Below are 25,015 nucleotides of genomic sequence, written 5' to 3'. Positions count from 1 at the left end.
AAAATTAACTTTATAGATGGGAATGAAGAGAATTATTATTCATGGAATCATGGCTTTAGGCTAGAATATAGTGTTCTCCTCAATACAACATGTAGATAGGCCAAAGAACCAATGTCAGCGGCCTTTAATAAGAGAGGCTTTAATGGAAAGGATAAAGTAGCTGCGAGAGCAAAAAATTGGAAACGGAAAATCAAGAAGGATGCAGGAAGACAAAAAAAAAAAGGGCGCATGGAGGAGCTCTCAATGAAGGGGAGCTGAACAAAATCAAGAAAAGAGGAAAATGAAGATAAGAAATATCAGCAGGAAAACAACCAATATTATATTTTCGGGAAAAGACAACACTGTGCCCCAGACTCTTGGTACAGATGAGCATAAGGAAATGCCACAAAAGCCATCCAGAGTAGGAATGGCAGTGAAGAAGAATAGGACCCCATCCTTTGCAGTAACGAGGGACATGTTAAATGAAGAGCATGCAACTTCTGAATTTGAGGAGGAATCGACACTCATTAAAGTGAGTGATAAACTAATTAATTCTAATATTGATTGAATAGTAGATTCACAATGCTCCAATCACATGACTGGAGCCAAAAAATAAAGAAGGTAAGTCCGAATATAAAAGGGGGTGAGTAGTGACGATGCCAACTCCAAACTGCCAGCAACTCATGTTTGCAAAACAGTGATACTACCATGGTTGATCCCACACCAAGTGCAATTGCAAAATGTTTTTCATGTTTGTAGAATTAAAAGAATCTGCTACCAGTGTCACTACTTGATGAAGTTACGCTGTGTTCAATCCAAACCACATCAAATTGTGCCAAAGTTTGCAGTCTACAGGTGCACCAATCATGAAAGGACGACTTGGAGTCTATCTACGAGTTCAGCTCAAGAAGCATACATAGATAAGACAAGGAAAGACACAGCAGCATTGCACCATGTGCTATTCTGACATGTAAGCTATCATAAGCTCAAGATAATGACAAAGAAGTCTATGCTTAAAGCCCACCCAGGTAACCATTCAAGAAGATATTGTGTGCACTGGATGCCAGTACACGAAAGCACACTAATTGCCATATGAGGAGTCAAAATTCAAAGCTAAGAAGCCTCTTGAACTAGCACAAAGACGTATTTGAAAGAGTGACACTAAGATTGCATATAACAGGGTAGCAGAGCAAGCAAATGACCTCTTCTGTCCGTCTTAAGAGTACACTATATGGGTGTACATTTACTTGTTAAGTTGATTGGAAGATTTTCAATTTAGATGATTAGGAAAATGTCTTTATCTGCATAATGGAATTTTCCAGGAGGCATACAACAATCTTATTGTTGAGAAACAATGAATTTCTGTGGGTTTTAAGGAATATGGAGTTATTTTAATCCGAATGAAAAGGTTTTGAGAAGGATTCAGGAGATCAAGTTTGCAGAGTAGTGGATCTATTAGCTTGAATTCTTGTAAAATGGAAGGGTCAATTATTGTGTTTATAGAAATTCAAAGATAAGGGAAATCTCAAGCTGTTTGCATCCCTAAAGGAGTGGAAGCTTCAGGATGGATGTCTTGCTTCCATGCGTTGAAGGATATAGCAACTGTCAGAGCTTGAGATGAAAGCACAGATGATCAGTGTTTCTGGGTTTTGATGAACGCATTGTGGTTCTGTTAACATCAGGTGAGTCGAGGCTCATGAAGGGAGGGTGACTGCCTACCAGAGGCTCTTATATGCCAAAGTACTCATGGACGGGGTTGCTGCTTACACTGAATGGCAGAGGGCATGTGGTGATCAGTTTGAAGTTCAGGTTTCTCTTAGGGAAGCAGTTGGTGATAATTTTTAATAAGCAAAATGAGATGGGTATGGCCAAGTCCGTTGTCGGTATGAATAAATAAGGAGAAGCCCATCAAGATGTTGTGGGAGCTACTGTAAACTCCATAGATCATAATGGGCGTGATATTTGGTCTGGTTCGACGGTCCAGCAGCTAGGAGTTCAGGCATCACTAAAGGAAGTCAAAGATAAGGACCAAGTGAAACAATTCAATTATGACTTGGCAGAAACAAGTATCTCTGTTCAATGGGCCCTATGTTCTTTGTTGTTCAGCATTAAGGGTGGGCATTCGCCTGAAGTTTCAGACAGATGAAAGTTCTTTGATGGATTCATATGTTGAAATGGAATTATGTGTGAATCAGAAGAAGGTTTGTTATCAGTTCTGTTGGAAGAGAATGGAATCAATGGGGAGAATAATTTCCCTACAGTCGATCTGATTTTGATAATGGGTGAAGGGTTCAAATTGGCTTGGAAGATGTGCCCTGGTTTGAACAGAAGGGAGGTGGGTAAGGTGCTCCTAAGAAGTTCTCTGAAGAGGCACAGGCTGGCGTTTCGCCATTGGAAGAACACTGATGATCAGGTTGGAGACTTGACTGAGAAGGGATGTTTAGCCGTTATTCCTATTCTTGTACATAATCCTATTGACATTCTAGGTGATTCCATTCTTATTGAGGAGTTGTGAATGATGTGAAAGAACCTCTAGTGGAGGATCAGAGAACTTCTTATGCTCAACAAGGTACTCTTTCCATTCCTAATCATTCTAAGTTTACAAATAATGTTGTATGCCATAGGACTTCAAAGAGGGTGAGTCGGTGACACTATCACTATTAGCCCTTTGGGGTAAGAAGGACAAAGGGGACCCGCAGAAATTTCTAGAGGAGATGGGACTAAAGCTAGTGAATCCCTTAGGGCATGAGTTAAAAGTGGGGGAGAGTCATACAACATATGCGAGGAAAACAAGTTTTAAAAGGACTAAATAAGTTAGCCTCATCTATAATTAGGTACAAGGAGTGGGAGTTTCTCTCTTTCTTTTGAGGTTTTTTTTTTTTTTTTGGGCCGGGGGGGGGGGGGGGTGGTTTGGGGCATTATTATTATGAGATACATGGCCTTCGTTGATGTAAAAGGGAGGGGTCAGTGGTGGTTCATTTCCGTTTATGGCCCTTCTAGACCCACTTTTTGGTCTTCTAGGATGGAGTTATGTGCCATTTTGGATCTTGTTCCCTTAGATGGATTTTTGGTGGCGATTTCAATGTTGTTAGGCTTCCTGGGGAGAAGAAAGGTGGAAGGGGCTTACTTCAAGTATGCAGAAATTTGACAGGTTCATTAGGGATTGTGGGTTGAGGGACTTGCCCTTGAGCAATGTGCTTTTCTCTTGGTCTGTGGAGGGTGGGAGGCTGTCGCTAGTTGGTTAGACAGATTTTTGTTCTGTAATATGTTGTGAGGATGAGTTTTCTTATCTTTATCGAACTATTCTGGCAAAGCGTTTAGATGGTTGGAACAGGGCTATTTAGGCTGGTCTCTGAATTGCCCAATATTCAGTGAACCAGTAGTATTTGTTTAATAAGCTCTGAATTGGCTTGGATTGAACTAGCATCTCCCCACATGCTGATTCGATCAAAAACTATATTTGGACAAATTCACCCCCCTCCCCCGAAAACACCAAATTACTCACAAAAACCAAACCCAAAACCCTCTTCTATCCTCACTTCTCCATGCACAGCCTCCATGTACAGCTATCGCGCCTCTCCTCCACACACAGCTGCACTTCTGCTCTCTTCTTGCCAGAATCTAGGAACATGACAATTTGAAATCCCATACCCAACTTATTTCAATCCTTCAAGTTACAGGAAGGTCTCTCAATGGCAAAAACAGATGAGGAAGCAAAAGCGATGGTTTCTATTTTCTTTTGTGGGTGTGGAGGCCGAACCTTAAAGGGTTTGTCTTGGGAGAGATAATTGATCAGTGCCAGGCTTCAAGGAGGAAATGCAAGCTATTGGGGTGCAATCCCATATCAAACAAGTGCCAGAACCCTGTAAACGTGATGAAAATGTTTCAGACATGATTAAAACCACATCTTCTCCTCTCTTATGTAATTTTTTTCTAGAATCTGAGAGGAAAAGAAGAAAAAGATATCTGTAATTTTGTCATTATACATAATTTTTTTGTACTTTTTCCTAGAATTTGAGAGAAGAGGAAGATGACAATAATGATGATGATGTAAGCCAAATGAAAGGAGTTTTGGGGGGATGAACCAAAAGAACTTTTCCATACTGATTTGGGTTCCTCCAATTCTTTTGTTCAATTTTTGTGTGATGATCTAGGAAAAAACAAAGAATTATTTTTTTCCCCTAGCAATTTTTCTAGCCAAAAAATAACTTTGACTTTTAGTTTTTTTCCTATAATTGCTAAAAAGTAATTTTTTAATATGTTTCAGAATTTTTTCTTTTTATGCAGTGCATGAAATGTATTTACTTTATTTATTTATACATGAAAGATTATATATATACATATTTTATTTATAAATGAATAATTTTTTTGTTTTTTTTTTATTTTTTTAAGTGCTCATGAAAATTGAAAGGTTAAAATAGTAAAAAAAATATATATATATATTCATAATCATATTTTTCCCAAACAACCTAAATTATCCAATATTCAGGGTTTCACTTTAGTTCTAATTCCAGTTCACCGATTATGAACTGAATTCAGCATTCAGCACTTAATGCTTAATTTTGACAAATGCCTCCTTACTCTTATTCAGGCTTGTCTATCTAGTATCCTGCTGTATTCCTTTTCAATTTTTAAGATTCCTGCTGGGATTGCTAGTAAAATAGAGAAAATTATAAGAGATTTCTTGTGGTATGAAGTTGGGGGTCATTGGGATCATTTCGTGAGTTATGTGGTGTGCAAGACAAAATTGAGGGGTGGGTTGGGTCTTGGAAAGTTGGTGCTCTCTTAGCTAAATGGCTTTGGCAATTTCCCCTAGAGGATTCTTCCTTTTGGCATAGAGTCATTAAAAGCAAGTATGGGTTGAATGAGAACGGGTAGGATTACCAACTTTTAAGTTTTATATGTTCTTTAGACAGCCTGTGGAGATCTATCTCTCATATTTATCCCTTATTTATTCCCATGTTAATTTTGTGGTGCAAAAGGATTCCTAGATTTGTTTTCAGAAAAATCTTTGGTTGGGGAATGTTGTTCTATCCACCTCTTTCCTTGTCTCTTCTGATTGTGCTCAAGGCAGAATAGTGTTATTTCTTATTTTGTTGTTCATTCAGGTAGTCCTTTGGCCTCTTGGGGTTTTCATTAGGACATATCAATGATAGGGAATTAGATGAGCTGTCCTCCTTGTTGATTTTGTTGAATAATTATCATATTTCTTTGGGAATGGATTCTTGTTCTTGGTTGGATCCTTCAGGGCTGTATTCTTGTAAATCATTTTGTGAGTACTTAAACCACTCTAGCTTTTCTTTTCCTCTTTATTATTTGCAAGGTCAAATTCCTCCCAAAATATAAGGCTTTTATCTGGTTGGTTGTGCTTAATGTAGTCACTACCAATAATTTTCTGCAGATTAGGAGATCATTAAAGGCAGTTTCCCCTTATGTTTGTGTGCTTTGTTATAATAATTAAGAAACAGCATCACATCTCTTTTTGCATTGGGATTTTGCTGGGAGAGTGGAATACGCTATTTGGTGTTTTGGAAGAAAGCTGGAATTGTCCAGAATCAATGGAGGACTTTTTGGCTTATTTCATTCATGGGATTTGAAAGGAGAAAGGACAGACTGCATTATTTAAATGTGGTTTTTTGCAGTATCGTGGAGGTTATGGTTGGAATGCAATGCATGTGTCTTTTTGGGGAAGAAGTTGAATTATCTGCTAGGTTGGGATTCACTGCATGGCATCATTGCAGTGTGTTGGTTACTGGCATTTCAAAAGAGTGAGCTTTTTTGGATGTTCAGCAAGATTGGCGCAATCTGATGGCTTGATTATGGGGAAGTCTTTTTTTGTTTGTTTACATTTTCTTTCTTTTTCATTTTATTTATTAATTTATTTATTATGTATTTTCATTCTGGTTTGTACCAGATTTTCTTTGGAGAGGTGTCTTATTCTCCTTTCTGTATATTCTTAATCTATCAATTAAATTTCTTCTTTTTCTATCAAAAGAAAAAAGTAAGGTTAAGTGGGATCCCCTTCCCCTTTCCATCTTGATAATATGTGACTTGATCATAATTCTTTTTCCTCTTTGTTAAAGAGTCTTGGAGTAAGGATTTGGGGAGGAATTGGGAAGGGTTTAGGATCATAAGGAAGCTCATACTTCTCGAGTCTTAAAAAATTTGAAATAGGGACCTTTTTGGGGATATTAGGTTCAAGAAGGCTAGCATTTTAGGTTAGTTGGATTTTTTAGATAGAAAAGAGGATAGTGTTGTTCTTTTGGAGAGTGAGGAGGCTAATAGGGTCTTGTTGAAAAATGATTTGGAGGATTTTATTTTTAAGGAAATTGGAGGGAAAATACTAAATATAAATGGGGGAAAGAGGGTAAAAGTAACTCAAAATCTTTTCACAGCTTGGCTAGAGGGAAGATAAGGAAAAACCTAATAAGGGAATTGGAGTTGGAAGAGGGAGAGTTTATTTCTAAACCTCATTGGTTCCAACCCATATCACTGGTTTTATTCTCAAAACTTTACACGAAAGAGGATGTCTGTAGGCCAATGATTGAAGGTTTAGAGTGGAATCCAATTTCTAGTAATCAGGTGAGTTGGTTGGAGAAACCTTTCGAGGAGGAAGTCAAGGTAATTGTGTTTGGGATAGCTAGGGAAACAGGTCTAGGTCTGGATGGGTTTAATAAGGCTTTCTTTTCCAAGATTGTTGGGATACGGTAAGGGCGGATTTGTTGAAAGTTCTTAAAATTTTTTATAGGAATGGGATCCGAATTCCCAAGCAAGCATATCAACTCCAGTTTTATCACTTTGATGCCTAAGAAGAATAGATCAATTAATATTGCTATTTTAGACATATTAGTTTGGCGAGTGGTGTGTATAAGATTATTTCTGAAGTGTAATCTAATAGGTTGAGTGTGGTGTTCGATGAGACTATTTCTAAGGCTCAAAGTGCGTTTGTAGCAGGGGCAGGCATATTGTTGATGTTATTTTGGTTGCTAATGAGGTAGTGGAAGAAGTTTGAAGGAATGAGAAAGAGTGAGGTTTCTTATATTCTACTAGATTGGCTAGCTTTCTTATTCTGATGGTTGTTTTTTTTTCTTTTTGGTTTTTTTTCCTTCTTTTTTTTTAGGAGGATTTCTTATCCTCCACTTTGTATATTCTTTCCATTCTAATGAATTCATCTTCTTTTGTTATTAAAAAAAAGAGCAAATATTGGAATACAAAAACCTTTATAGATGGACTTGTCCAAATATGTCTGGGTTGAATTTATAAAAGAAAAATCAAAAGCTCTAAACAAATTTAAGGAAATTCAAGAAATGTTGAAAAAGAAATAGGCAAAAAGATATGATATCTGCACACAGATAATGGGGCATAGTATACAACAAATGAATTCTCAGACTATCTACAAGAATGCAATATAAACAGAGATTGCCAAGACATGCCAAAACAAAGAAAGAACCAGCATCTTATAGAAATATGTACTTAGGTAGAGAGCATGCTACATGCCAAGAATGCGCCAGCGCCACCACATTTTTGGGCTGAGTATAAGAAGATAACAATGCATGTGATTATTAGGCTCCTAGGATTTATTTCACCCTTCAAGAAGTTGTGGAACATCAAACCCACTGTGACTCAATTTTAAGTATTTGTCTGTGCATGCTATTTATTTGTGCCAAATCATTCAGCAAAGTTTAAAAGAAGGCAATTCATTGCATATTCATAGTCTATGATAATCAATTCAAGGAAGGGATGGAGATGCTGTGATCCCACAACCAGTCTGTGTTATACCTTCAGAAATGTAGTGCAGATGAGGCATCATGGCAGTAAGCCGGTAACCACAGCCCACAGGCAGTGTTACATCCAGATACAAATGAAAATGAGGAAAATTTGCAAGAAAGAAAAGTGCAGAAGTTGACTCAGATTGACAATGTCCAGCCAAGCCAACAGAGAGTTGAGGAAGTTGAACCTTTGGGAAGTCAATCTAGAGAAATACAGGCCAAGTCAAATAGAAAAATTGGAAGAAAAGAAGCTCCTCAATCTTAGCTTTGTAGACAATGGAAGGTAAATCCCAAATATGCAAATATACAGGGAGCAAAATAGGCAATCATATATGAGTAGGCAGGGCAAAGCATAGAATGGGTGAAGGTAATGGAAAAGGAATTCAAACACTAAAGCACATCAAGATTGACAACCAAGTTGTGTACTAAATGACTTTGAATAGTTTAGAAGGCAACTTGGCATGACTTCTAGAACAACATCCAGAGAGAGTAGTTGTTGAGGGGAAGGGTTAAGAAAACATTGGCTCACTCTCTAGAAATTTCTCTCCTCTCTCAAGAAAATTTCCTCTCTAGAACTCTCTGTCCCTAGAAAATTCATACCTGCTGCCTGCAATAAGGTGAGACACCTCCAGAATATCTGAGTCGATTACTGACCAACTTACAGCAAATATAAAAGGAGGTTAAGGCTCCATTGCTGTGCATGCAGGAAAGAAGTGTGATTTTGTGCTGGAGGTAAAGGAATGAAATGGTGGGTGAATGTGTGCTAGAAATAGTATGTGAAAGTGAGTGTGGTGCTAGGTGCTACATTCCAATTGTGGGATAAGTTTGAGTGTACAAGTTGTATTTGAGCTTGAGTTTGAGAGCTTACAACCTTTAAAGTTTAAATTAAAAATGATTTTGCAGCCTTTAATATGCATCCAATACTTTGGATACTGTTACACAGTATATGACTTCTGGGTTAACTAGAAAGGAATATTCACAAACTTAATCCACAATGGAATTTCAACTATAAAACGTGTGATTAAACAATTGTTGTCATTAAAATAAACAACATCAACAACAAAAACAACCTAACTCCCACTGGTTGGGGTTGGCTACATGAGTCTTTTGCCACCAATTTACCCAATTTTAGCAATATCCTCTGACAATTTGAGGGGTAGTTCAAAGCTTTTTTAGGTCTACTTCTACCTCTTCTACTGCCACTAAGGCTAACTCACTCCTACACATTCCTCCTCTGGTGAATTATTTAGCCTACGTTGCAGGTGCCCAAACCATTTTAACTGCCTTTCTTTTATCTTATCTTCTATAAGTGTCATGCCATGAATGTGTTCATTCCTTAATTTATCTTTTAACATTACAACATTCAACCACCTTTGCATCCTCACTTCGGAAACTCTAACTTTTTAGATATGTTGTGTCTTAGTTGATAAGTTGTATCTTAGTTGCCAAGCATTCTGATCCATATAGCATAGTTAGTCTCATAACCATTCTAGGTTTTTTCTTTTAAGCCTCAAGCTTATACTGTGATTACACAACACACTGAAGCACTTCTCCTTTTTACTCAACCAGCTTTAACTTTATTCATTAAATCTTCAATTTCTCCTTCAGCTTGCACAATAGATCCAAGGAGCTGAAATCTACTAGTGCTATTAATTTCTTGGCCACAAGTTTAATCTTCTCTCCAATATTCCTCCTACCATTACTAAAATAACCTTTAATACATTAGCATGTAGCTCTAAAACCTCTAGATTCTAAAGATTCTCTTCATAATTCTAAATTAGATTCTACTCCATCCCTAGTTTCATCAATCAACAATATTAACTAAAAGTTGTCATTAAAATAACAATAAATGCTCATATATCAATATATACTTCATATATTCTATCCTATTTAAAAAAAAAAAAACTGTTCTATTGCCTTGTCCCCGCCGCACCATGTACTCTTCTCCAGTATCATATCCATGCTACATATGCTTGGTTAAAATTTGATTGAATTTCAAGCCTGCAGTTTCTTTGTTGGCCAATCTTGAGCATCCCACTATGACAACCCAATCTGAACAGACCCGATGAAAAAGTAGGCTGCGAAAAAACATTGTGCTTAGGTCTTCAATTTTATCCAATATTTTAACATGGTGTCTGAGCATATTTCAAGACCTAAACCCAAATTGCCACAACCACTGTCTTCTAAAGCCTAAAACTGTAAATCTGCTGCATGTTTAATATCGTAGGAGAATTGCCAGCCCCATCATAGGCCTGTACACTCGCCAGTAGCTTCCTGAAGCCACATCTTTCCGAAAATTCCCCAGACAACACTACCAGTTCACAAACATAGAACCCATTAAAATTCTGCAAAACCGACACCATATCCACCCACAGACATTGTTGATCTGCTTACCACTAAATTCCCTCGCCAGAGTGGCTCCCACACGCCCTCACGTGCTGGTTGAAGGCAAGTAAGGCCGATCCCATGTGTCGGCACATTAAGCTTTATGCAGGCATGTTTTGTCCTGAGTTGATCCTACACTGTTTGAGTCCTTCTATAACCATACTACTGAGTTTCCAGTTATGTTTTTTTGTCCAAAGATCTCATCTTTTAGTTGCTTCTGTGCGGAACTCCAGGAATGATTGTTTAGCACTGCCTGAAGTTGTTTGTCAATGTTCACTAAGTTTATTGGGCTTCTGTGCAGAACTCCAGGAATGATTGTTTAGCACTGCCTGAAGTTGTTTGTCAATGTTCACTAAGTTTATTGAAATCTTGAAAAAGTGATATTTGCTGTGTTTTTTATTCATTCAGTTGTTTATCTTGTTTGTCGTGTGTTCCAGTTGTTGAAGGTTGTGTATGTTGGCATGGAATCCATAAATCCCAAAAGTATATTGTTTGTTGTGTGCTCCTGATTGATCCCCTAGTTTAGGTTGTGTGCATGTTGGCATGGAGTCCACAAATTCCAAAAGTATGTTTCCCTCATCAGTCACTTGTTCGGCCATTGGTGAAGAGCACATTACAGCTGTCTTAGAGGAGGAGAATTCAATGTTTTTGCAGTATCAAACATCACAACAAGCATCCCATCATATCGTATTTTTGCTCAAAAAGGTAATCCTAGAGCCTACATGTCATCTAGCATCCCTCCCGCTAGTCCTTGGGTTATTGATTTTGCCACTGACCATATGGCAGGTGAAACCAACTTCTTTTTTGTTCCTACATTCTTAAATTCTACCACAAGTTTGCCTTGCTAGTGGGTTCACAACTACAAGGGGATAGAAATAGTAAATCCTACCAAACATCTTTTTCTTCTATTTTGTACATTCCCAAACTTCCCCTTCAACCTCATATTTGTTAGTAAAATTACGAAGTTTCTAAATTATTCTATGACATTGTGTTGTTATTCACGATCTGAACATAAAGACAACTACGCACAGGGTGCGAGGATCATGGACTTTACTATTTTGAGTCGCTCTCTCCTCCTATCGCCTATAGTGCTGCTACTACACAACTTCAAATCCATTGTTGTGTTGGTCATCTTCATTTGACTAGTTAAAACAGCTAGATTCTACTTTGACTTGTGCGTCTAATATTGAGTACAAGTAGTCAATTGGAAAGGTGCCATCATGTTTCCTTTGCCCCCCAAGTCAATAAACATGCATTTAGCCCTTTCATGTTAGTCCATTCAGATGTTTGGGGTCCTGATCGTTTCACATCAAAGTTGGGTTTCAAGATTTTGTTACATTTGTCGATGACTACTCTAAGATGACTTGATTGTATTTAATGAAAGATAAGATGTTTAATATCTTTCGTGCCGTTCTTCCTCAAATAAGGATTGTGCGATGTATGATGCTCCATAGTGAAAATAACATGGAGTACTTCAATACCCAATTCACTACCATGACTAACTCTGGTATGATACATTCTTGCACCGATACTCCATAACAAAATGGAGTTGTAGAGTGAGGAAAAAAAAAAAGCATTCTCGAAGTCACCCATACCATATTGTATCAAATGAATGTCCCAAAGTCATTTTGAATGATGTTATGCTCATTGCTTGTCCCAAAGTCAAATTGAATGATGTTATGCCCATTGCTTGCTTTTTATCAATAAAGGTAGCAATTGGCTTACAGTTGAAATTAGAATCAGAATCAGAAATGGATTGTCAGATTCCTCTCTCATATTTGGTTCGACACAGAATCAAAATCAAAATTGTAATATAATGTTTGGTCTGTATAGACATAGGAATCGAAAATGAGTCTAGTTTATTAATTATGACATTTTAGTACAAAATATTTATCAATTAATTTAACATGCAATGACAATATTATAAATATATAATTATTATATAATATTATTTTATTAAATTATATAAGAAATAATTTTTTATAATAAAATCATTTTGACAATCATGTAATTGATTATACTTTGCATATTATATTTAATCATGTTTTTTCTTATTAGTATTTTGTTTTAGCTATTTTATGAATAACACATTTCATCTTATATTTTACAATTATATTTAAATATGTAATTTATTAAAAGTAAATAAAATCTCATATTTTATAATATTATAACATAATTTATTATTTAATATAAAATAATAATATAATAAGACAATAACCATAGAATTATATTTTATTAAACAATATTATATTCTTTTGTATATTATATCTTTTTTAAGTTTTAATATTAGTATATTTTTATTAATGATATTAATAATTAATATTTTATCTTATTTTAAGATTATATATAATAACGTAATAAATAAATAATCATACCACAATTATATCATAGTATTTTATATTGAAAACTATTCTATCATTTTTGTGTTATAATATCATTCTATATAATATGAATATTAATAGTAATGGTTACAATATTTTATATTAAAAATATTATCATATATTTATATGTAATGATATCAAATTATTAATATTATTTTTTACATTTCTGTAATATATATTATTATATTATATTATAATATTTTATAGTATAATATATGCGTGTCTGCATATATTTGTAATAACATAGCAAAATATTGTTTTGTGTATTATATCATTATTAAATTTTATTATTATATATTTATAATTGATTATAATCATAAAAAATAATAATATAATAAATCAATTATCATAATGCAATTATATCATAATATTTTTTAATATTGAATACTATTCTATTAATTTTTGTATGTTATAAGATTATTATATACAAAATATTAATAATAATAGTTTGATTGATATTTATATTAAAATATAAAACAACAACAACAAAACCAAGCCTTAAGTCCCACTAGATGGGGTCGACTATATGAATCATTTTCCACCAATTTATACAATCATGGACCATTCTTTTGACAGATTCAGGGATATTAAATCCTTATTCACTATCTCCTCCCAAGTTATTTTAGGTCTACCCCTACCCCTTCTATTGCCCCCCACAGTAACAAACTCACTCTTCTTTACTGGTGCACTATGTGGCCTACATTGCAAGTATCCATACCATCTTAGTCGTCCCTCCCTTATCTTATCTTCTATAGGAGCTACACCTAACTTACCGCGAATATGTTTATTCCTTAATTTATCTTTCAATGTTATGCCACTCATCCATCTAAGCATTCTCATCTCGGCAACTTTTACTTATTGGATATTATGTTTCTTTTTCGCCCAACATTCCGATCCATATAGCATAGCTGGTCTTATAGTTGTCCTATAAAACTTCCCTTTCAATTTTAAGGGTATTCTACGATCACAAAGCACACTTGAAGCACTTCTCCATTTTACCCAACCAGCTTTATCTCTATGCATTACATCATCTTCAATTTCTCCTTCAGCCTACATAATAGATCCAAGGTATCGAAATCTACAAGTGCTATCTATTTTTTCATCATCAAGTTTAACTGTCTCCGATATTCCTCCTATCATTACTAAAATTACATTTCATATAATCTATCTTATTTCTACTTATCCTAAAGCCTCTAGATTCCAAAGCTTTTCTCCATAATTCTAACTCAACCTCTACTCCGTCCCTAGTTTCATCGATTAATACAATATCATTTGCAAACAACATACACCATAGAACCTCCTTTTGAATAGTCTTAGTCAATTGGTCCGTCACTAAATCAAAAAGATAAGGACTCAAAGCAGATCCTTGATGTACGCCTATGGTGATTGGAAATGCTATTATGGTTCCTTAAATCCTGCTAACCTTGATGATCCCTTCCCTAGCCTTCCAGCTAGTCCTCTAACATCTTCATCTAGTTTGAGTCTTTCTCCTCGTTTGGATCATTCATTCGTCCTGATTTGCAAGTGTACACATGATAGAGACTCAAGGGAGACGAGCATCCTCCAGCCTGTGCTTCTACAACTCTAGCTCCCTAAGTGAATCGGTTTTTGAAGCCCTATCTCACTTTAGGTGGAGGTTGCAATGGTTGGAGAGATGTGTGCACTACAAGATAATGACACTAGTACCTCTTCCTCCTAAGAAGTCTATGGTTGGTTGCGCCAGGTGTATATCGTGAAAGTCAACCCATATGATTCCATGGCTCATTTGAAGCCCACTTTGTTGCTAAGTGATACACTTAGATGTGCTTACTCACGCTTACTAACACAGCAATAACAGACAACAGTAACACTAAACAACTGAAGTAACTAGTAACACTCCCCTCAAGCTGGAGAATATATGCTCATACCTTGTTACAAATGGATTTAACCTGAGCACTCCCAAAGGTTTTAGTGTATAATCAGCAAGTTAGATTTCAGATTTCACATGAGTCATAGTAATGAGCTTCTACACAAGTTTCTCTCGAACAAAATGACAATCAACTTCAATGTGTTTTGTCTCCTCATGGAAGGTTGGGTTGGAGGCAATATGAATAGCAGCTTGATTATCACTCATCAACTCCATAGACTGAAAATATAATCACTGTTATGTAATTATAAATAATGGGAGAGACCTACATTTTGATTAGGCCTTCCATTTTACCCAATATTTTAACAACAAAGAGGACCATCAATTGTCAAGGATCAAAAGTTCTGTATTATAGGGTATTTTGCTCCACCAACAAATATTTGAAACAAAATTGAAAAATATACACATAGCACACATACAATAATGGCTATTAGAACTTATGAATACGTCTAATATGGACTCTAAACATTATCTTACCTAAGAAAGCTTGTAGTGATCCTTTAAGAACAAATGTTCCTAAGTACAAAAGGTAAATTAGGGTGGTAAGTGGACTGTGTTAAGGAAAATTATCCCAAGCCTCACAAGTAGAAATTGAGTTACCCACATGCAATAATCAAGATACATAGTGGATCTAAGGATCACTAAGAAATCTTGGTCACAAAAAAGAAATGCCAGAAATGAATTACTGAAGTCATAAAAAATCAATGTACTAGACAGAAACAAGCATGGTAGGATTTTAATTTTTTTAAGCAAGAAATACAAACCTCGTTTTCTTTCAAGCTCTTGGTCAAGCTCCTCTTTCCACTTTCTTTGCCTCTCAGAAAAGCTTGCACTGAGCATAACAAACTTTTCCATTTCAAATGACTGAAAAGGCTAAAAATGGAAAAAGGGTTAAGCTATATAAAGAATGTTAGCAACTAACCTTGGGCTACTTGTTTCCTGCTGACCATCAACAATAACCTCTTTCCAATCATTGATTTGGGGTGACACAATTTCTAAAGAAGTTTGGTTAATTGCATTGCTGGCATTCATTAAACATCTGGTATCACTCCCAGGGCTTCCAGCACCAGCAGCATCAATAGCAGCAGATGGGGCTCCAGCTGGAACCTGATTTGGTGACCTGCTTTTACAAGGTAACTTCAAGTAATTTGGGCCATGTTCATCATGCATGTTCGCAATGCTTGGAGAGCAAACTCCATTTAAAGTGTTGTAGAACTCTTCATACAAAGGCGTTTGTAGTTTCTTCAGCTCCAGAGCCTGAAGTAGAGTTGAGAAGCAGCTGTACATCAGAACAATCTAATGCAAACCCAAAACTGAATGTGTGTGACAGCTGGCATAATGCAAACACATGCAAAAGATGGTACCTTCTCATCCAGGAGAGCTTTAATTTTGGATTCTGTAACTTCATCATCATCCTCAGATAGTGATGGCTCATAGCCGGAAGAGAAATCATTCTCCCCCTCACCAGACGCTCCAGAGCTACCAGGAGGCCTATCAATTGGTTCAGCAGCATGCAAATTCGCTCCTCTTTGTCCGGGCTCCATATTTCCATCAAATTTGCACCTCCAATCATCAGAGGGATCACACATAGGATTAAAACTCTATTCAAACAGGATAATGAAAGAAAAATTAGATACTGAAGATATTCATGAATAAAGAGTATATGTCCATGAGACATGAAAAAATATATTATGTCGTACCTTATTGAAGTCAGCAGATGACGAGGTGGAATAGAACTTTACTTCTTCAGCCACTGTAAAATCATCTTTGTCATCAATCTGACACATGTCATCATTACTGTTATCTGCTTCACAAATGGGATCAAATTTTGAATATTTCTCAGGAAATAGAGTTGAGCAACCCAGACTACGCAATTCACTTATATCCGCCAAGTTAGCGTGCATCGTCATTTGACTGCCATCAGGATTAAGTCTCCATCAAAAAAAATTTTGCAATCAAGGTAGGTAGCATTACAACAATGTACTATATGTGTTCAGACATGTCACCAAATTGTAATACTTACGAGTTTATGTTTGCCCCTAATGTTTGCGAAGGGATCTCAGAAATCTCCTGAAGGAGACAAAACTATTATTAATGCAAGAAGGGCTGCAGGGAAATATAAACACCAAATATTAAACATGATACGCTACACTAACCATATCTGGAGTATGGGAAACAAAATGCTCCATGTTTTCCCCGACAACAAAGGGATGCTGCATGCAATTAGCAAAGGAGAAAAATCAAATGTCTACAAAAGCCTGCTAATATAACATACCGTCATTCAAAAATTAAAATAGTTCATCACATACATCTTAACAGTATAAAAGCCTTAATGGCTCCTGCAATTATTCTATGAGAAATAAACGTGACAAAAAATTTATTCAAATTAGAAATCACCTGCAGCAGTTCAGATGCAGCTGGTCTCAAGTTTGGTTCCCTGTAATTACATTACTATAGATTAACATTAAAAAATATGATTTTTTTAAACTTAAAACAATGAAAAATACACTTAGGCATTGTTGACATCATATATCAATAAGTATTAAATCAGATAAAGAACTGCCCTTAATAACCACTGTCCTTAAGTACTTTAAGTTGTAAGTTCTGAAAGGTAAAATAATCTTTGGTGATATCAGAAAATAACTATTGATTTGTAATAATACTGCCACAATAATGATGATGATGATGATGATGGTGATGATGATGATGATGATGGTGATAATTGTTAGATTAGCACTTGACCTAGAAGCTTAAGCCATTAGATTATGGGCCAATAATGTATGTCAGGCCTCAAAACTCCCCTGCACATGCAGCCAGACAGTACGTGGAGAGATAAACAAACAATAAAAACACCTATTGTAGGGGATAAGATAATTTTTCAAAAATAAATAATAAAACTGGGCAACAAGACTAGAACCCAGGACCTCCTAGTAACCAGCTCTACTATGTTAGATTACCACTATACCTAAAAGCTTAAGCTGTCAGATTGCGGGGCAACAATGTGTATCAGGCCTTAACAATGATGATGATGGTGATGATGATTATGATGGTGATAATATTTATAATATTAACTCTAGTTCCAAAATTCAGAAATCCTTCATCTATAATTCGATATTTGATTTTAAACCAATTGCTTGATGCAATATTGTCCGTAAATGTTTGGAAAAAAATTTGTAGAAAGATTAGTCCTGCCTTTCTCCTTTCTAAGTGAAAATCAAATTAAATAAAAGAAGATTCAAGAAAACATTCTGGTTAGTTAGCTCTTAGTATTACTTTATTATTATTATTATTATTTTTTGAGGATTTCTCATCCTCTTTTACACTGTAATCTCCTTTTACTCTCTTAAAATATCTTCTTTCATTATAAAATTTTAAAAAAAAAATCATAGAAATAAAGATCCTCCATATTTTCTATGAAAGTTGTTATTAGGAAGGCTTTTGACTCTACTGACTGGGGATTTCTCATTGATCTACTCATTTGTAGAAGTAATCCTATGAATTTTGTTCATTGGCTCAAAGAATGCATTACTTGATAAGACTTCTCAAAAAGGTGATGTTAAGTTCCAAAGCAAATGCAATAGAATAAAGATTAACCACTTGAATTTCGCTGATGATCTTATTGTTCTGCCTCATGGAGATATTAAGTTAGCTCAAAGTTTAAAAACTATTATGGAAATTCTTTATATTAAAACTGAGATTTTTTCTTCAGGTATTGACCCATTAATTAAAACTGAAATTATTCGATTTTTGAGATTGAAGGTTCTAAAGGGTTTGGAGAAAAGATCTAAAACCTTTTCTTTGGCATGGTGATGACTGGACAGATCGCAAATTGAAATGACAGGATATTTGTTAATCATTTGCTGAAGGATTGGACCTTGCATTGGTTGGAGATTGGAAAAGGCTTCCATTTTGAGAATGATTTGAAATATTTTTTCTTCAAAAGGATTCTTATCAGTTCAGGATCTGCATAATAATGCTCCTGTTGAACTTCTTAATATCATTGCTACTGATCAAGTTTACATGTACGCTGATATCCTTCTGGGTCATTTAAACTGGAATCTGCTTTAGACTTTCAAGACCTAAATCCACGTCCTGTGAACTGGGCAAAAAACATCTGAAGAATATATCAAGACATGTTTTTCTATCTTGGCTTGTAATTCAGGATAGACTCCCTACACTAGAGAAGCTTGTTAAATGAAGATTAAGGTATTCTTCTTCTTGTATTATGTGTTGTGATCAGTATAATCAGCCTAAGAACAGAACCTCTCCCTTTTTAAGCTGCAGCCCAGAGGAAGTCAAAACTGGTGGAGACTAGGATTTGAGTTTCAGTGGCTTTCTAAGTTATGTTCAACCAACACTCTGCATTCTTATATATGCAGATTTGTTTGGGCAGTTGCAACATACCATATACGGACAGCAAGGAACTCATGTCTTTATCCCTGTTTGATCCAAAAGATAGGCTAATTGGATCTAAGAAAGTTACTAATAAAAATTGCAATGGTAGACTTTGAGTTAGTTGGGGGCTTAAAATTCCAACATACTGAACGTGTAGTATTGTTTCTCCTTGGTAAATATCTCATACTGCTTATTTTTCTTCAAAAATAAATAAATAAATAAATACATCAATAACACCTTTCAGTAACTATAAAATAATAAGGGATATAGTAATAATATATACTTGCACATAATTATAATAATGTATTATTATATTATAATATATATATGTATATAAAGATATTTATTTTAACAACTGTCATGTTATAATATTATATATAATAATATTGTAATATTGTAACATATTATATATAATATTTATTTTAATAAAATAAGATTATTTATTTTAACAACTTATTATCACAGATATTACGATATTATTATGTGATATTATATGATAAAGTACATTATTGAATTATTTTAATATGTTATCATATATATAATGTAATATAATATAATGTCATAATATCACACAAGATGATGTTATGACATCAGTATATTATTGTAAAATCATATAATATAAGCTTATTATGTACAGCCTCTTATAAGTGGTCATAAGCATCTCCTAACTGCTTCTTAGAAAACCTCTTATTTAAGGGATTTTTGAAAAGTACTTAGTATTATAAGTAATTTCCTATACAAACCAAACACTACTTAATTGCTTAATTATGAATCGTGTAATATAAGCATATTATGTTCAGCCTCTAATAAGTGGTCATAAGCATCTCCTAACTGCTTCTTAGAAAACCTCTTATTTAAGGGATTATTGATAAGTACTCAGTATTATAAGTAATTTCCTATACAAACCAAACACTACTTAATTACTTAATTATGAATCGTTTTATATAAGCATATTATGTTCAGCCTCTTATAAGTGGTCATAAGCATCTCCTAACTGCTTCTTAGAAAACCTCTTATTTAAGAGATTTTTTATAAGTAATTAGTATTATAAGTAACTTTCCTATACAAACCAAACACTAATTGTTTACTGCAAGTATTTCAAACAAATGATATAATTACTTAATTATAAGTGGTCCCAAACGGGGACTAAACAATGAATCCACTGAAATTGTTATGTTATGATGTGTGTGTGCATGCGTATCTATGTATGTATGTTTGTATGTGTTAATAGTTATTTAGTCTTTTAGCATTACTATTATTGTGGTAGAGTTTTGTTAGTAATAAGTGTGAGTTAGAAAGGGTAATATAGTCATTCCAATTGTACTTACATATATTACAAATAGAGCGAGAGACCTATCATTCAGTTTAGATCTTTCATTTTACCCAATTACTTGACATGGTATCAGAGGGTGATCCAAACTAAACCCTACTTTCAGCTGTCGCCGGAAAACAACATTCCCGCGGCTATCCTTCCTAGATTCACCTCCATCCAATAATATTTCACAAAACCAACCATACACCCATAAACAGGCCCCCCCAAAGACTCACCCCGAAAAACCCCATCGCCGGAGGAGCCCCTATGCACTATGTGCCGGCCAAATGCCAGCAGGGCTGACCCCACACGCCGGCGCGTGAGTGAATTTCCTGTCACCTTTTTCTTTTATTTCCTCCGCCATGCTCTGATTCCATCTCTAGACTATATTATCAAGCTCTTAGGTCAGTTTTTTGCTCAAAAATTCAACCTTTTCCAACTATGCACTCGCGCCATTTCGTTAATGTTTGTTCAAGGCTTGTGAAGGCTTTCTTAGTGAGTTTTTTTTGGAGCCGTGGCAGCACTCATATGTTCAGTTGTGAGGCTGTGGCAGTGCTATATTCGTCAGTGAGCTGTTCACCCCGTCCATGGCAGTGCGACACCCAAGGAATGGTTACTTGATGCTTCATGAAACTGTTTATCAATTGTTAATGAGCTTATTGGGTTTGAAAAAGTTGGATTTGCATTTTTTTTTTTTTCACTATTCTAATTCTTTCCATATACCAAAATATCAAGCTGTTGGGCATGTGTTTTTTTGCTCCAAGACCCAATCTTTGTTGTGACAATGCACTCATGGTAATCCATTTGTTGTTTTTCGGTGTTTGTAACGGTCATTGGTGACCTTCTTGGAGCTGTGGCAGTTCTCATGAGCTGTCCTTTTTTTTGTGTGTGGGGCTGTGGCAGTGTTGCTTTCTTGGGGCTGCATCTGAGGTAATCCTACAGTCTGCATGTCATTTGGTATCCTTCCTACTAGCCCTTGGATTATCGATTCTGCTGCCACTGATCATATAACAGGTGCAACCAGCTTCTTTTCTAATCTCCAACATCCTAAAAATCTCCCTCAAGCTACCCTAGCTTATGGGTCCACTATTGCTGTTAAGGAGATAGGAATAGTAAATCCTACTCCTTCCATCTCTCTTTCTTCTACTTTATACATTCCTAAATCTCCTTTCAATCTTATGTCAATAAGCTTACAAAGTCACTAAATTGTTCTATTGCATTCCTTCCTGATTATGTGGTTATTCAGGATCTAAAGACAGGAAAGACAATTGGCACAGGACGTGAGGCTCGTGGACTTTACTACTTTGAGTGCCTTCTCCACCCATTGCCTGCAAAGTCGCAGCTACACCACTTCAAATTCATTGTCGTCTTGGTTATCCGTCCTTGGACAAGTTGAAACAGCTAGTTCCTACATTGAGTTCTGTGTCTAATCTTGAGTGTGAGTTCTGTCAAATGGGCAAGCATCATCGTGTTCCCTTTGCTCCCCGGGTCGACAAACGGGTGGTTAGTCCTTTCATGCTTGTCCATTCTGATATTTCGGGTCCTAGTCTTGTGAAATCAAAATTAGGGTTTTAGTACTTTGTTACATTTATTGATGACTACTCTAGGATGATTTGGTTATATTTAATGAAAGATTATTCTGAGTTGTTTGATATCCTTTGTGCTTTCTGTTCCCAAATAAATACTTGACATGCCCGTCAAGATACTTCGTAGTGATAATGCTAAGAAATACTTCAATACCCAATTCAGTACTTATATGACTAACTCTGGCATGATCCATCAGTCCTCTTGTGCCCACACACCACAACAAAATAGAGTTGCATAGCAGAAAAACAAACATATTCTTGAAATCACTCATACCCCATTATATCAAATGAATGTCCCCAAAGTCTTTTGGAATGATGTTGTGCTCACAGCTTGTTCCCTCATCAATAAAATGTCATTCTCTGTCCTTGGTGGAAAATTTCATATTCAGTTATCTTTCCTAAGGCTCCTTTGTTCTCCCTTATCGTATATTTGGTTGTGTCCTTTGTCCATCAGTTATCTCCAGGAATAGATAAGTTGGATCCTTGTGCTATCAAATGTATTTTTCTAGGCTATTCTTACACTAAAAAGGGAGATCAATGTTATAGTTCTACTTTACACCGATTCTTTGTCTCTGCTAATGTCAATTTTTTTTAATCTACACCATACTTCTCTGATTCCTTGAGTTCTGTTGACCTTGATGAGTCCCTTCCTCCGCCTTGCCTTCCAGATCCCAACCTAGTATATGTGCCCAATCCTCCTACATCTGCATCCAATTTGAGTCCTTCTCGTCACTTGAATCATCCCAATTTGTAGGTATACACACAGCGACTCAAGGGGGAAGTGCCTCCTCCAGCTCCTATTACTATGCCTCTAGTTCCCTCATTGGATGGATTTTATTTCTCATGATGTTGATCCTCCAATAGCTGTTCAAAAAGGTAAACGCACTTTTACCAAACATCTGATCTCTAATTTTGTTTGTTATGATTTCTTGTCACCCTCTTATTATTGTTTTGTTAGTACTCTGTATTCTATTGCTCTTCCAAGATCTATTAATGAAGTCCTCTCCCATTCTGGGTGAAGGACGACAATGGTAGAAGAGATGAGTGCACTACACGATAATGATACTTGGGATTTGAAACCTCTTCCTCTAAATAAGTCTACGGTTGGTTGTCGCTGGTGTACAATGTGAAAGTCAATCCTGATGGTTATGTGGCTCATCTAAAGGCTTGCCTTGTTGCTAAGGGGTATGCTCAGGTGTATGGGTCGGATTATTCAGACATATTCTCCTCAGTTGCTAAATTTTCCTCAACACGTTTGTTCATTTCTTTAGCCACCATTTGTCATTGGTCTCTACATCAATTAGATGTGAAGAATGCTTTCCTACATGGTGATGGGTTTGTTGCTCAAGGGGAGTCAAGCTTAGTATGTCGGCTCAAGAAGTCATTGTATGGATTAAAACAATCTCCAAGAGAATGGTTTGGCCGTTTTAGTGTTGTAGTGCTTGAGTTTGTCCTTCATCGATGTGGAGTAGATCACTCTATATTTTATCGTCATACTCCATCGGGCAGTATTTTGCTTATTGTATATGTGGATGACATTGTGATCACTGGTGATGATGATCATGGCATCCAAGACCTAAAGCATTTTCTATAGAGTAAGTTTCAGACCAAAGACTCAGGACCATTGAAGTACTTCTTGGGTATAAAAGTATCGAGATCTTGTACGGGAACTGTCTTGTCACAGAGGAAGTATGTTCTTGATCTTTTAAATGAGATGGAATTGTCGGGATCCAAACCTGTTGATACACCCATGGATCCCAACGGTAAGTTAATGCCAAATATGGGTGATTTGTTGCCTAACCCAGGTCGATACCGTAGACTTATTGGAAAGTTGAATTATCTCACAATCATTTGACCAGATATATCCTTCGCAAAAAGTGTTGTAAGCCAGTTTCTCAATTTCCTAAGAACAAGTCACTAGGATGCAGTAATTTGCATTTTGAGATATCTCAAAGGTGCACCAAGGAGAGGTCTCTTATATCAGAACTAGGGCCACACTCATTTTCAAGGATATACAAATGCAGATTGGGTCAAATCAACATCCAATCAAAGATCCAAAACCGGGTATTGTATTTTTGTCTGTGGTAATTTGGTGTCTTGGAAAAGTAAGAAACTGTCGGATTTCTAGGGAATAAATCGGAAATTCTATTTTTTGAATAAAATCTGAAATTACTATTTCAGATTCTACAGATCTGCTAATTTGATTTGCTGATTTTGTGGTGATTTGATTTGCTAATTTTGTAGCCTTCCTAATTTGGTGGTCTTCCTCTGCTACTTATCTTGTAATCGTGTCTCTTGAAATTCAATAAGAATGGTTATTCTTCTTCTAAAAAATCCTTCATGGTATCAGAGCCTCATGCTCTTTTTCTATTTTGTTCTTTCTTCTGATGATGTCATATAATTCGGCGATGACCAGCGCCCAAAGAAATCCTACCGGATCTTCCGGTACTTCCAAAACCATCCCGCCCAATCCCACTATTCCTCCCAACTCTGTATCTACTGATTGCTATTCTCAAAATTCAGCCCTTTATCTCACGGTTACAAAACTCAATGGGCATAAAAAATCATGGTGCGAGCGTTGCAAAAAACCGTGGCATATGAAGGAGACTTGTCGACAACTTCATGTAAACCAACAAATTGGAAGCCAAAATCCAAACGTGACAGTCACGCCTACCAAGCCACTACTGAAGAGATTCAGGAGTCTTCTACCAACTCGGATGCAGTCCCTTTTACCAAGGAGCAATTAGAGAACCTGTACAAATTGTTTCAATCTCCAAAAATGTCCTTAACTCCGTCTTGTTCTTTGGTATAGAAGGGTAACTCTATTGCTATTGCATTTTTAGGTGTTCTTCCTAATTCTATTCATTCTTGGATAATTGATTCTGGCGCAACTGATCATATGATTGGTTGCTCCAAATTGTTCACATCCTATAGTCCTTGTGCAGGCAATAAAAAGGTCAAAATTGCAGATGGTTCACTCTCGGTAATTGCCGGGATAGAAACTATCAAACACACTTCGTTGTTAACTCTCCATGATGTGGTCCACGTTCGAAATTTGTCTTGCAATTTGTTGTCCATCAGTAAAATTACCTCTGATCATCAATGTCAAGCTAATTTCTACTCTTCTTATTGTGAGTTTTAGGAATTGACCACGGGGAGGATGATTGGCAGTGCTAAAGAAAAAATGGACTATTATTTTGAGGATGGACCTAACTCGAGCAAACAATGTCAAAGTACTTGCTTAAATTTTGTTTCTGTTTTCAAAGATAATGATATCATGTTGTGGCATTATAGGTTAGGCC

The 25,015-nt window shown here is 35.9% G+C and overlaps 1 protein-coding gene across 3 annotated transcripts in view; it reads right to left on the bottom strand.

Annotated features, from left to right (window-relative positions):
• LOC131152692 (mitogen-activated protein kinase kinase kinase NPK1-like) overlaps positions 1-25,015 on the bottom strand; it is a 62,836-nt gene that overhangs the window by 7,982 nt on the left and 29,839 nt on the right. For all 3 annotated transcript variants that reach the window (XM_058104497.1, XM_058104498.1, XM_058104499.1), the window contains 7 exons: positions 16,818-16,857; positions 16,577-16,633; positions 16,444-16,490; positions 16,121-16,334; positions 15,785-16,021; positions 15,343-15,677; positions 15,185-15,252 (listed from right to left, as the gene is read on the bottom strand). In XM_058104497.1, coding sequence (XP_057960480.1) covers positions 15,185-15,252; positions 15,343-15,677; positions 15,785-16,021; positions 16,121-16,334; positions 16,444-16,490; positions 16,577-16,633; positions 16,818-16,857 — 998 coding nt within the window. The remainder of the gene's footprint in view (positions 1-15,184; positions 15,253-15,342; positions 15,678-15,784; positions 16,022-16,120; positions 16,335-16,443; positions 16,491-16,576; positions 16,634-16,817; positions 16,858-25,015) is intronic.

Source organism: Malania oleifera, chromosome 4, assembly GCF_029873635.1.
Source record: "Malania oleifera isolate guangnan ecotype guangnan chromosome 4, ASM2987363v1, whole genome shotgun sequence".
NCBI lineage: Eukaryota > Viridiplantae > Streptophyta > Magnoliopsida > Santalales > Ximeniaceae > Malania > Malania oleifera.
Note: the sequence above shows the minus strand (reverse complement) of the source record. Positions and strands in the feature narration are given on the sequence as shown.